This window comes from Miscanthus floridulus, chromosome 7 (assembly GCF_019320115.1).
Source record: "Miscanthus floridulus cultivar M001 chromosome 7, ASM1932011v1, whole genome shotgun sequence".
Taxonomy (NCBI): domain Eukaryota; kingdom Viridiplantae; phylum Streptophyta; class Magnoliopsida; order Poales; family Poaceae; genus Miscanthus; species Miscanthus floridulus.
The window spans coordinates 121720382-121734783 of record NC_089586.1 but is presented as its reverse complement, the minus strand read 5'-3'; the positions used below and the strand labels follow the sequence as shown (position 1 = coordinate 121734783).

Here is a 14402-nt window from a genome sequence, read left to right as displayed (position 1 = left end):
CAAGTTTTAGTATTTAAACACCCGAGGTGTTACAATCCTTCCCCCTAAAAGAAATCTCGCCCCGAGATTTAAAGTCATAGGTTAAGTAATAGAAAAGGAAATGTGTCAGTCCAAAAACATCCAAAACTTGTCCATAAAATAGCTGGGGTCCCTTTACAAAACACAATTTGTAACGACCGAGCTCAACTAACATTACCCTATAATGATGCAAGGAACTCCGGAAACTTTTCTAGCAAGTAATCTTTGGATTCCCAAGTAGCTTCTTCTTTGGAATGTTGATTCCATTGTATCTTGTAGAACTTGATTGTCCTTCTTCGAGTAACATGGTCTTTCTGATCCAGAACTCGGATAGGATATTCGAAATAGGTCAAATCAGGTTCAAGTTTCACTCCTTCAACCTCAATATTCTGCTCAGGCACTCGGAGACACTTCTTCAATTGAGAAACATGGAACACATCATGTACAGCTGAAAGATGTTCTGGTAACTTCAAGCGATATGCCACTTTTCCATACCTCTCAAAAATTTGAAATGGTCCAATATAACGAGGTGCCAACTTGCCTTTAACACCAAAACGGGTAACTCCCTTCATTGGTGATACCTTCAGATATACAAAATCTCCCTTGTTAAACACCAATGGTCTACGTCGTTTATCTGCATAACTCTTTTGTCGGGACTGAGCTATCTTCAAATTACTTTGTATCTGCCTAACCTTGTCTTCTGTTTCTTTCACAAGGTTAACTCCAAAGAACCTTCTTTCTCTGGGCTAAGACCAACTCAGTGATGTTCTGCATCTACGACCATAGAGTGCTTCAAATGGAGCCATTCTAATGCTCTCCTGATAACTATTATTGTATCAGAATTCAGCCAAAGGCAGACATTCATCCCACTTATTGGAATAGTTAAGAACACAACATCTTAACATATCTTCTAGTACTTGATTGACCCTTTCAATCTGACCATCGGTTTGTGGATAATAATCTGTACTATATAGGAGTTTCGTACCCATCAAAGCATGCAATTGTTTCCAAAAGCTGGAGACAAACTATGTACCCCTATCTGACACTATGGTCTTTGGTACTCCATGTAGACTCATGATTCTTGCTAGATACATCTTGGCATACTGGATAGTAGGATATATACTCTTGGCTGGAAGAAAATGTGCTGACTTAGTTAGTCGATCTACAATAACCCATATTGAATCAAAACCTTTTGAAGTCTTGGGTAGACCAACGATAAAGTCCATACTAATATCCACCCACTTCCAAGCTAGAATAGGTAATGGCTGTAACTCTCCAGCAAACCTCAAATGTATAGCTTTCACCTTTTGGCAAGTATCACACTTTGCTATATACCGGGCAATTTCTATCTTCATTTTGGTCCACCAAATCCTTTGTTTCAAATCATGGTACATCTTATTACTTTCTGGATGAATAGATAACTTAGTAGCATGTGCTTCTTCAAGAATTGATCGTCGCAACTCAGGAACCTTTGGTACCACTAAGCGATTCTTGAACCATAACACACCTTCATCATCTACCTTGAAGCATTCTGCTTTCCCATTCCTGATTCTTTCTTTGATATGAGCTATACCCTTGTTTTCTTTCTAAGCAGCAATAATCTGGTCTCGAATAGTGGCTTCAATAGTTATATTGGTTAAACTACCTTGTTGAATTACCTCTATACTCAACTTTTCCATCTCTTGGCATAAAGTCAAACCCATTGTTCTTACTGTCAGACAATTGCAATGACTCTTTCGACTGAGGGCATCTGCAACTACATTTGCTTTACCAAGATGGTAATATACTTCTAAGTCATAATCTTGAATCAATTCTAACCATCTTCTCTGTCGCATGTTCAAATCCGATTGAGTAAAGATATACTTTAAACTCTTGTGGTCTGTATAAATATGGCACGTATTACCAAGCAGGTAATGTTGCCAAATCTTCAGAGCATGGACAACTGCTGCTAACTCCAAATCATGGGTTGGATAATGTTCTTCATGTTGCTTAAGTTGTCTAGAAGCATAGGCAATGACTCGGCCTTCTTGCATCAATACACATCCAATACCAATACCCAAAGCATCATAATAAACGTCAAATGACTTCTCGATATCAGGTTGGGCTAATACTGGTGTAGTGGTTAACAATCTCTTCAAAGTCTGGAAAGCTTCTTCACAATCAGATGACCAGACAAACTTGGCTTGGTTCTTCAACAACCCAGTGATGGACTTGGATACTCTAGAGAAATCTGGAATAAGACGACAGTAATACCCCGCCATTCCCAGAAAACTCCGAAGCCTGATGAACAGTGGTTGGCAGTTTCCAATCAAGCACATCCTTAACTTTGCTTGGATTAATAGCAACTCCTTCAGTTGACAAGACATGTTCAAGAAACTATACTTCCTTAAGCCAAAAGTCACACTTACTAAACTTGGCATATAGTTGATGTTTTCTCAAGCGGGTCAGGACAATTCTGAGATGTTCCGCATGTTCCTTCTTGTTCTTGGAATAAACTAGGATGTCGTCAATAAACACCACTATAAACTTGTCTAGCTCAGGCATGAATACTGAATTCATCAGATACATGAAATGAGCTGGAGCATTTGTCAAACCAAAAGATATTACCAAGTATTCATATAATCCATATCTTGTGGTAAATGCAGTTTTAGGAATATCTTCAGGCTTAATCTTGATTTGGTGATAGCCTGACCTCAAATCAATCTTGGAGAAAACTTTGGCTCCAGCCAGTTGATCAAAAAGCAAGTCTATCCGAGGTAAGGGATACTTATTCTTAATGGTCACTTCATTCAACGGACGATAGTCAACACATAACCTTAGGGTCTCATCTTTCTTTTTCACAAAAATTACAGGACATCCCCAAGGTGATGAACTAGGTTGAATAAACCCTTTCTCAATCAACTCGGCTAATTCCTTGGGAGGCATCCTATAAGCTCTCTGAGAGATCGGAGCTATTCCAGGTTTTAACTCTATGTTAAACTAAACATCCCTATCAGGTGGTAGACCGGGTAAATCCTCAGGAAAAACATCAGGGAATTCACAAACTATCGGGATATCCCTAATCTCCTTGATAGAAGTTGAACAAACTCTTTCCACTGATCTCCTTAAGGTTGGAAGTTGGATAAGAAGCTGAGAATTACTATCAGGCAAACTCACCCTTAATGTCCTATTCAAAGCATCTATAATAGCCTTATGCTGATACATCCAATTCATTCCCAAGATCACATCTATATCTTGATCCTTGAGAATAATCATGGTAGTGGGAAAAATATGCCCACCCAGGTTTATGGGTACCTGGTATACCATTGCCTTAGTACACAGACGTCCCCCTAGGCGACTGTATAAAGAAATTTTCTTTTGTTTCCCCAATTGGAATTCCATGCTTTACGACAAAGGTTCTATTGATGAATGAATGAGATGCACCAGAATCAAAAAGCATAACAGCAGGGTGATCGGCGATAGGAAACATACCCATCATCACTGGCTCCCCTTCCGGAATTTCCCCAGCTTGAATATAGAACACCCATCCTGTCTTCCTTTCATCTTTGCCCTTCTGAGCATTCTGATTGTTGTTCTTGTTCTGTGCTTGACCCTGTTGTTGATTGGCAGGGGCCTTCTGATAATTTGAATTATATTGTTTGGGATACGGACATTCCCTGGAGAAATGACCGGACCTTCCACAATTGTAACATGGATAACTGTGACCCTGGGACGTTGGAGTAGGGACCCTAGAAGCATTGGTCTATGGTGGGTTCTGATAAGTTGTAGCAGGACAGACATTTGATTGTTGCCCGGCTTGGAACTGCGGTGGACGATAAGGAGGACGATAATGGTTGACTGGATGATATATTATCTTTTGCCTCTTTTGATTTCCACCAAAAGATCCAGACGGCCCACTCTTTTTCTTCTTGATCTCCTTATGCTGCCGATACTTTTCCTCAGAAGCAATTGCAATATTTACTGCCTCATGATAAGTAACATTGGTACATGTAGTCATCATTGTTTGTAGCTTGGTATTCAGACCTCGCATAAACCATTTCTTTTTCTTAGCATCTGTGTTGACATGTTTAGATGCATACTGTGACAGGTGATTGAATCTACCCACATACTGCATAACCGTTTGGTCCCCTTGCTTCAAAGCAAGGAACTCATCCAACTTCATGGCCATCACTCCTTCTGGAATATAATGGGCTCTGAAGGCAGTATGGAACTCAGCCCAAGTTATTGGAATGCCAGCTGGTTGCATAGCCACTAGATTTGCCCACCAAGCACCTGCTGCACCTCTAAGTTGCTGGGCGGCAAACACAGGTTTCTGCATCTCCGTGCATGGAATAAGATCAAATTTCTGCTCCATAGTCTGAAGCCAATCATCAGCTTCCAACGGTTCATCGGCCTTGGTAAACACTAGTGGTCTTGTATCTATGAAATCAACATATGTAGCTTCATGCCTATTATGATTGCGGCCACGGTTTCCCTGCACCATATTCTGATTACCCTGAGCTATCTCTCGAAGCAACCGAGCATTTTCAATAGTCACATTAACAAGGGCGGCGATAGCATCAGCTAGATTTGGTGGAACTGGTGGCAGATCAGGAATACCGTCTTCATCTTGTGAAGTACCAGGAATATGCGAACCCTGCGTATGACACATCTATTCATAACAAACCAAACTTTACTCACAAGCCTTTATTAAACGATAAAAGAGCTTACTACAACGCATTACATGGGTTTCACTTATTTAAACACAAGCCCACATCTAAACAAGACTACTTAACTAGAACTCACTAATTTACAACTCTACTCTTCTCCTCGACCACATCAAACTTCGTGATCGATATCCATTCCGGAAACATTTCTGCCTTCATTATCACTTTCATCGACCATCACTAATTCTTTCGGATCTTCTTCTTCCTCTTCAAGTTCATCATTATCAGCAATGATGACACCAGGGTCCATTGCATCAGCTTGAGGTTCATGAATAGGATCCAGGAGGTTGCTCAGCCTATGGACTTCTTCATGCAAAGCAGTATTATGTTCTTCTAAGTCTTCTACATAAAATTCTAGCTCATGAGCTCTAGCTCTAGCTACATCTTCTCTATGCCAAGCTTCATTCCTTCCTTCCACCATAGGAACTAACATACGTTCGCAGTTTTTGTGAGCGGTGGTAAGACACCTCAATCTAGCCCGTAACTCACCCACATGGATGGCATCCACAACCCTATCTCTAGTAGCCTGAGCTAACTCTATTGTAAGCCTCTGTATCTCTGCCTAGGGATCAGGCCTAGAGCTGCTACTGCTAGCACCATCATTCCTAGGGGTAAGCTGGTGATGAGGAACTCCTTTGGGTCAAACGGACTTACGGGGCATTATCTTGGTATGAGCCATAATGTAGAAAACAAGATTAATTCAAATAAGACAATCTGATCAAAGTCTAAAGAGCAGCCATGATGGATTACATAACTCAACCTAGACTCACTACCCAACCCAGACTCAGAGGTGAAGGAAGTAACAAGTGAATTAATCATGATGCATGAATCGTTCTTACGAACAAAAACATCAAAGCTTATAAGGTACATAACAACAATTATTTTTATATAGGGCATATTAAGATTACTACTCCACCACACAAAACCTTTTTACTCAATTAAGGAATAGTGAGAATGAAATAAGATAAGCCAGAAGCAATTTGGACCAAATTAACACGTTATAAATATTTGTCCCAAATCATTTTGAAATTTTGTAAAACAATACCACAAAGACTTTGTAACGATCGCTCTGATACCATTCTGTGGCAGAACCTCCTAAATTATAGGACCCACATGCACCTGTCACTGTCCAATGACCTCTGACAACTATGCATATGTTCCTGGTAACTTAAGAAGACTGTCGGGTGTCCTCGGGGAACCCCGAATCATCCATGATTTCTGAGCAGGATCCCATTACAGAGTCATTGCAGTATTACAACATTTATTCAAATATCTACATCAGAGTAAATTAGCGGAAGTCTTACAGTAACTTAGTTTACAAACCAGTTGTTTTTAAACCTTACAAACTAAGTTCGATACATATTACAAACCATAGTAGTAGTGGAGTGGCATTAGTAATAATATAAACACACAATATAAGTATCCTACCCAAGGATCACACATTCACTTATCGTCATCGGCCTGAACAATAGTCATGCAGTACGGTCCAAAATAGACCTACTCATGAGGCTCACCTACAACAAGGGTCAACGAACCCTAAGTACAAAAGTACTCAACAAGACTTAACCAAAATAAAAACCAAGAAGACTCAGGAATACAGGCTTAGGGATTCAAGGTATGGCTTTAGCAATAGTCAAAGTTCTTTTGCGTAAAAGCTCTCTAACAAGATTCTTTATATCAACATTTTTATCTTCAAAAGATCATATACAAAGCTGACATGATCCGTAATGAGATCATGAAACTTCATATCCAACACTTTCTCAATACTTACTCAAGTTCCAGTTATTAACTACGATGATGAACAGTGAGTTGAGTCTCCATAATCGAGGAGCAACGACGATTCAAACCGATTAAAACCCAGCTGGGAATTCCAAACCACATGACATATGCAGGTCCCTGACCTACATATACCAACCCACCCTCAGATCCTCTAAAACAAGAATGGGTCCGCGCCACCCGAGAATACAGTACTCCACCAATCTAGCCCAATGCCACGTGGATACACGCTATTCCCGCCATCTCTCCACTCCTAGTGCGCGAGTAGCCATTCTCGTAATAGAATAGCCAAGTTAAGACTTACCGGAGTATGTGGTTAGTACTATAAAGTCTCACCTCATGCAATTCAATAACGGACGGACCTTAATCGACACAGGCGGAAAGAAGCCGCTCACAAGACCTCCATGTCTTGTGGCTTTCACACACCGAGTCCGTCCGATCTAGATTTATTACTTCACATGCTCATATCTCATGATAACATAAGTAACCAAAGATCCATTTAAAATTCACAGGTGATAGGTAATCACCCGGCTAAGCATGACTAAGCATAACCCAGAAAAACAAGGCTGGTAATGCACCAATTAGGTTCCCACTTGACTCCTAATCACTTAATGCAGTATATAAAAGCAAAAGCGATAAAAATTTATAAAACACAAGGTAGGTTTAAATGCATCCGGGGCTTGCCTTGGTTCACGGAAAAGTTAGGTTCTTGAGAAGTCCCACAATTATTAGACCCGACCTCAACTGATGGATTAACCTCTTCCGCAACTTGATTAACTACCACGTGTTCACCTTCGTTCACTACACGTAGTAATAATGCCATGTTTAACATGATGCGGAATATAAAACATGATGCTCGATGGTGAATGCCAAATTAACAACTTGAATACAACTTTCCTTCGCGGTACAGTTACAAGTCAGGACTAACTAAACATGTTTCGTAACACATACTTCAATTGCCAAGGATCATTACCAACTAATGACCCAAGGTCATCACTCAATCCAAAATTCAAACAAAACCTAAATCATTAAAGGTTGAGAGAATTATGTATTTGGCACTGAAATAAATCAGTCTTTCGTATTTAGCATTTAAAATTTTGAACTTTCTCATTTGGCATCCAGTTAAAATTTTCTTCCCTATATGGCACTACCGTCCATTCCATCTATTTATCTGTTAGTGGACTACTTTGACTGTGTCAGTTTTTTCGTAGTGGGACAGCACTGCCCCTCCTCCTTCATGAATCGCACGAACAGGCACCGGAAGCAAAACGCGTCGGCCTCCTACACTTTCCGTTCCGATTCGCAGCCTAGGGTTAGGGCGGCTGCCGGCGGCGTCTTCCCGGCGGCAAGGCGGCTCCCGGCGGCTAGGCAGCGCGTCGCCCTTCTCCTCCCCCCGGCTCTAGGGGTGGCGGGTGCCCCAGGCGGCGGGTCCGCCCCGGCCATTGGCTGCCGGCGGAGACTCTTCCCGGCGGCAAGGCGGATCCCAGCGGCGAGGCTGCGCGTCTCCCTTCTCCTCCCCCTGGCTCGCGCCTCAGTTCGCGGCAGGTGCCCCAGGCGCCGCGTCCGCCCCGCCCGATCCCCCCGGCGTCGATGCGGCACGCCTCACAGAAGTTCAGAATTACAGGTAGAGTTTCTTTTTTTCCACTCCATGTGCTTCTTTGCCTTGTGAGATTAGAAACGAAATGGAAAGCGCGGACCAACTGATCTGTTGTGTGCTAGTAGTAGTATGGTAGTGTGCATCTCAGATTTTCAGTGTTGAAAATCAGTCAGTTGCCTGTTTGTGCTTGTAGATAGTTCTTGCAGCTTGACTTTACTGGTCACTTTTGTTTCCCTGCTTTTGTAGAATCTTTGCCTCCACATGGAATGTCTGAGGTAAATCCCCAAGGGGATTGAATCTTGATGAATGGCTCCATTCTTCACCTCCAGCTGATATCTATGTTTTAGGGTGTGTAGCGCCAAGGGCTTCTAAATTTTAAACAAAAATTAACTTCACGATATACTCTTGAGTGCTGGAAACTGTTTAACTTCTTTTTCTTGTTGTCAGATTTCAAGAAATTGTTCCTTTGAATGCTGGAAATGTTCTTGGCACTGAAGATAATCTCCCAGCCAAAAAGTCAGTATCTGCCATGCTGTCTGAGCTCACGTACTGCCTCCAGCGGTCCAGCCCCACCCATCCTGCAGGTGCACTTGCAGGCAGTGGAACCCTTGCTGCCACCTACCACCGCTGCCCACTGCTCAGGGCCTCAGGGGACTTTCTGAAAACCCAAGACAAGAAACTCACCAAGTTGCAGCTGGCTGTTGTGTTCAAGTTCAACTATGCTTTCTATGGCGACGGGACAACATTGTTGTGTGAGAAGATAGAGTGTTTACTTTGCACATGAAAAAAAATCTATGCCTCTACGTCCTGGATTGATCTTGTTTACTTCCAACAAAACAAAAAAGAACCAGTCTCATGCAGTCATGCTGTTGAAATTTATTTTTCCTCTTCGGGCAACCAAATTAAATAGCACTTTTTAAGAGATATTTTTCTGAATATATTTCATGTGTTTCCAAAATGAAATGTGTTCTGCTAATCTTTGTGGATGCTTTTCTCCAGTATCGTGCAGATTTTCCTAGTGATCTACAGAAACAGGTTGTTTTTGTGGATTTAGCCCCAATCTTCTCCCAGATGGCAGATGCTGTATTGAGAAGACAAATACAACTAGCTACTGATACTATAAGTGAGGTCATTAGATCTTTCTAATTATGAAGTTCTATTCCACACACATAATTACTTCTAGTTTTGAGCTTCTATTTAAATTTTCTAGTTCGTTGCATTGTTTTAACAGGCTATAGATGGCGCTGAAGGTTTTCAGAACACACAAATCATCCGAAGACCATTTTGCTTCAATCTTCCCTGGATCTCCAATGAAATAAAAATTGTCGTCTTCATGATGTGCCAAATATCAGCAGCAATCAATTTCCATTGTTGATGATTTTTTTTTTCAATTTTTCATCTAAATGGACATTTCAGTTAAACATCATTATTTACTCTGCTGACCTTAGCCAGAGTTTAAGAGTTGAAGGGAACCATATGCTGCCACACCCAAGGTTGGATCGTAGGTTCAGTGTCTGTGACCCAGTTAGCTTGGGATGCAGGCAACATTGCCTCTCTTTACTAACATAGTTCGCTTTTTTCATATAAAGTGCAAGTGCTTCAGGAAGGGGAACAAGGAGGGAAAGATGAGCAACTTCTGGGAGGCTTGCTACTTTGTTAGGTTTCAATGCTTGATATGTAGCTCACTACTAGTTGCCTAGAGAACTCATTTAGGGACAGAGGGAGTAATTCGTAGTTTCGGCGATTGAGCGAGAAATATGAGTACTTGTATACTTCTGGGGGCTGTTCGGCTGGCTGGCCAGCCACATCACGAAAATCACTGTTCACGTCCCGCCAGAACATTATTTTTCTCTCACAACAATCAGTCGGAACAGTATTTTTCAGTCCTGCCGAACAGGCCCCTGATGTTCAATTGTGGAGAACTCTAGATGATTGGCTAGCTGTGACACTAGATGCTCAAACCTGTACTATTCTAAGCATTTGTGGAGAAATATCTGTTTGTTGTTGTCTTCGTATCTTGCGATGATCTGACAAGAATATAGGATTGACCAAACTGAGATGAGCGAGCTGCTAAATTACATCAAACAATTTCTGACCAAGCTAACTAGACAGGGCAAATCCCTCCCGTGCTAAGCCTACCCCAGCGGATCTGCCATTGCCTTAGAATTTGAAATTTATTATTTATTTATTTGCATACTTCGATTATCAAAATCCCATGTTTTAGTTCACAATATATTTATGATATTTATAATTTTCTTATTTGATAACATGTCCATCTATTATTTTCCTATTTAGCATTATGTATTTCTGCTATAAAGAAGGGCATTTATGTCATTTTATCAGTCACTTGACGCTGTTAATAGTCCAAATGGACGGCAGTGCTATCTAGGGAAGGAAATTTCAATTTGGTGCCAAATAAGAAAGTTTAAATTTTTTAGTGCTAAATACGAAAGACTGATTTGTTTCGGTGCCAAATACATAATTCTCCCTTAAAGGTTACTATTTGCTTTTATGAATTAATTATTTAATTCAAAATTATGAAATAAATCAACTTATTTCAATTGAGCTCAAAATTTTTGTAAATGTTCATCACATGATAATTAAGTGACAAAACAATTTTCATAATTTTTGGATAATTAAATAAGCCTAGAAAAATCATGGAAACCCATTTATTAATTAATTGAGCAGTTTTTATCACATTCAAAAAGTACTGAAAAACAATATTTTATATTTTTCCTAAATAATATACATCACAGAGAGGTCACACAAAAATTTTCATAATTTTTGGAGCTCTACATAATTCTACACAAAATATCAAAAGCATACACTATTCATTCATTTCTGAAAAAGGAAAAATTCATTTTCAAATCACTGAGTCACTGACAAACCGACCCCACATGTCATCCCCTACCTCCCGCGCTGACCACGGCGATAGCAGCTTTGACCGGCGAAATCTCGCCGACGGCGAGGTCACCAGCGACGGCAAAGACACCAACATGCTCCCCACTACCATGCGCACCTATTGATGTCACTAAATGCATCGATCGCTGCACAAAACGAGCACGGCATCGGCCATGGCGGCCACGACTGCACGGCGGCGCTACGCCGGCGATAGGAGATTGGTAACGGTTAAACAAACGGCACAGGAAGGTTCATCATCTCACCACGAACACGCTCGAGCAGGAATTAAGGCCGGAGAAGCAACGGTGAAGCGGGGCGGCGTTCACAGCGGTCACGACGGTGCGAGCAATGGCGACGGCGGTGTTCCAGTGGCTGTGGTGGACAAAACGGTCAAACAACTGGTCATAGAGCATCACGGGATCAAGGCGAAGCTGGAGCCACCACGATCAAGGAAAGAGGCGCACCGTGGAGCGCTGGCCACGACGGTGAAGTTGCCGGCCGCGGGGAAGAAAGGCGCGCACAGCAGGTTCCCGGCGAATTCAAGCGACCAAGGTTGGTTGGCTGGGTTTGCAAGGAGGAGACGGAGCTGGGACAGGCTTGGCTGCGACGGTGGAGCACTACGGCGAAAGTACTGTTGGCTGATTTGATGTGAGAAAAATATACTATTCGTTGGCTGATAAGTCATGACTTATAAACCAAATACAACCCAGCGAACAGGCTTATAATCCACGTAAGCACGACAGTTTGTTTCAGAGTTGCACAACGATCGAACGCTTGTATGCCCATAAATTATTGGTTTACACAACCACACTGATCCACCAAACCAAAGACAGAAACACCGTGCAAAGACAGAGCTGCTAGTTGCCTAGTTCTTGGGCAGGAGCACGTTGCGAACCAGGTCATCAAAGTTCCGGTGAGACGTGCCCCCGGGCTTGGCCAGCTCGATCGCGATGTCCCTCCATTCCATCGCCTTTCTCCTCATCTCCTTCCCCTGCTCCCCCTCCATGAGCTCAGTGATGAGGCTCGCCACGGCGTCGCGCCGGACGTTGCTGTCAATCTCCATCCCGACGCCCCACTCGTTGCACTGGTAGCGGCAGTTGGTCTGCTGGTCAGCGAAGAAGGGCCAGCTGATGACCGGCACGCCGCCGCACATGGCCTCCAGCGTGGAGTTCCAGCCGCTGTGCGTGAGGAACGCGGCCACGGCCGGGTGGTCCAGCACCGCCTGCTGCGGGCACCAGCTGGCCATGAGCCCGCGGTCGGCCGTCGCGGCGAGGAACTCCGGCGGCAGCACGGCGGTGTCGCCCTTGACGAGGTCGCGCCGGATGATCCACAGGAACGGCCTGCCGCTGTTGGCCAGCCCCCACGCGAACTCCACCAGCTGTTCGTTGGTCATCACGGTGATGCTGCCGAAGTTGACGTAGACGACGGAGCTGGCGTCCCGCCCGTCAAGCCACCGCAGGCACTCCTCCTGCTCCTTCCACAGGCTGAGGCTGATGGAGGAGCGCGGGGTGGGCGGGTCCTCGCGCGCCAGCAGCGGGAGCGGGCCCAGCGTGTACACCTTGCGCGCCAGGCCCAGCGACTCCATGGCCGCCACCGCCTCGCCCTCGAGCTCGTCGAAGGAGTTGAGGATCATGACCGACGCGCCCGCCGAGCGCCCCGTCTCCTGGAGGACGTAGCCCACCATGTACTCGTCCGGGTCTGTGGTGCGGATGAAGCTCGGGAAGTCCCGGAACCTCATGTTCCGCAGCCCCGGCACGTCCTCCACCGGCGTGTCAAGGAATCCGTTCGTCAGCTGCTCGACGCCTGCGCATGTAAACGGCAAGATGAGCTGACGATCACCGGACGGGTACGTGCTATGGCTCGTAAATTTCCCCACATAATAACGTGGACGTGGCAACGGGCAGGCAGAAAAGTTTGACTCGTTGGATTGGAGTCAAAAAAGAAGGGGAGAGAAAGCACACGAACTTTTGAGCGGGGCGAGGCCACGGGTCTTGAGGAGGCGGTAGTGGTGGTAGCCGAGGAAGCTGATGGCGCTGGCGGTCCAGAGCTGGACGTAGGGGAGGCCGAGCTCCTTGGCAGCGTCGATGGAGAATCCCATGACGACGTCGGAGACGACGCAGGTGACGGGCGGGTGGCCGCCCGTGGCCGCGGGGTCGTTGAGGTCGGCGAGCAGGCGGCGGAAGGGCCCGAGGCAGGTCTCGGTGGTGGACTTGCACAGCGAGGGGATGTCCTGCGTGACGTCGTCGTCCTCGGACGGCGGCAGGCCGTCGGGGATGGTGGCAAAGCGGAAGCCCGGGAGGCCGGCCATGGCCGCCGCGCCGCGGGTCCGGACGAGACGCGCCTGGTTGTATTCGGTGTTGACGAAGGTGACGTGGAAGCCCCGGGCGTGGAGCAGCTTGGCCACGTTGAGCATCGGGGTGATGTGGCCCTGCGCCGGGTACGGCAGGCACACGGCGTGCGGCTGCTGCTGCTGCTGCTGCTGCGTGGCGCTGCCGAGAGAACCCATGGTATGGTTGGTGTCTTGGTGATCGAGATCTCCGTGTTCTGTGGGGTGTTGGCTTAGCACTGGTGCTTGCTGCCTGCTGCGTTACACGACGGCGAGGCTGCTCTGTGCTCGCTTGAGCTAATTTCTGTGTGATTTTGTTGATGGTTGGGTCAGCATGGGCGGGGCTATTTATAGGCGTCGTTGGGATTACGGCAATAAACAATGTGGTGATGGTGGCCGACTGGCCGTGGGCAATCAAAGGGAGCACGGGAACGCGATAGCGTCTTGCAACTGGGTTAGGGGCTCCATCGTGGGTGGAGGCTCGCGGGTCGCCGCTCGCCATAGCAGCCTCTTCTGGTCAGCGGAAAGCGACAGCCGGGGCGTGATCTTTTGCGCACCAGCGTGATGTCGGTACGCGCGCAACGGCGCACGGGCGATAAGGCGGGCCCAGCGTCGGCGCGGAACGGCAGGTACGCCATGCTGCGCTGAGCCTGTACGTACGCGCCGATGCGGGGTCGGCGCACGCTGCCACGTTAGGTACGCGGCGTGTTCCTACTATACCTTCCAAAGTATGGCGGCGTTGTGGGAACGTTTAATGTTTTTTTTTGGATAAAGATTCATTCATTGCTCTGTGATTGTAGACTTGGACTCGATCTCAATTCGAACTTGTACGTGTACTAGCGTAGTTCCTGCTGAAATTAACTCGTCCTCGATAACTGTTACCATTCCTATAACACAAACTCTAGAACAATGCTAAGGGTCTGTTGGCAGGGCTCCTTCTCGGTTCCGGCTCCAGCTCCTGTGGAGGAGTCCTACCAAATGTTTTTTTTAAGGAGCCGTTTTCAGTAAAAAACAGAGGAGTCAGAGCCGTTTCAAAGAAGTCACGGAGAACTTCTTCAAGAGGAGTCATGCCAAACAC

The 14402-nt window shown here is 45.3% G+C and overlaps 1 protein-coding gene and 1 long non-coding RNA gene across 2 annotated transcripts; one reads left to right on the top strand and one right to left on the bottom strand.

The window, feature by feature from the left end:
* The first annotated feature begins 7687 nt into the window (after window positions 1-7687).
* On the top strand, window positions 7688-9162 carry LOC136464535 (uncharacterized). Its single transcript, XR_010761205.1, has 3 exons — window positions 7688-8124; window positions 8344-8445; window positions 8545-9162. It is a non-coding gene; the product is annotated as an uncharacterized lncRNA (long non-coding RNA).
* A 2587-nt stretch (window positions 9163-11749) lies between these two features.
* Window positions 11750-13662, bottom strand: LOC136467777 (7-deoxyloganetin glucosyltransferase-like). Its single transcript, XM_066466563.1, has 2 exons — window positions 12964-13662; window positions 11750-12801 (listed from the first exon to the last, which is right to left on the bottom strand). Exons 1-2 carry the CDS (start codon window positions 13502-13504, stop codon window positions 11864-11866), a joined length of 1479 nt encoding a protein of 492 aa, XP_066322660.1. The 5' UTR covers window positions 13505-13662; the 3' UTR covers window positions 11750-11863.
* Window positions 13663-14402: the final 740 nt, after the last annotated feature.

Coding starts and splice junctions, on each gene's coding strand:
- LOC136467777 (XM_066466563.1), bottom strand. CDS start 13,504: ATGGGTTCTCTCGGCAGCGCCACGCAGCAGCAGCAGCAGCAGCAGCCG. Junction 12,802..12,963: donor TGGCCTCGCCCCGCTCAAAA/GTTCGTGTGCTT, acceptor TTACATGCGCAG/GCGTCGAGCAGCTGACGAAC.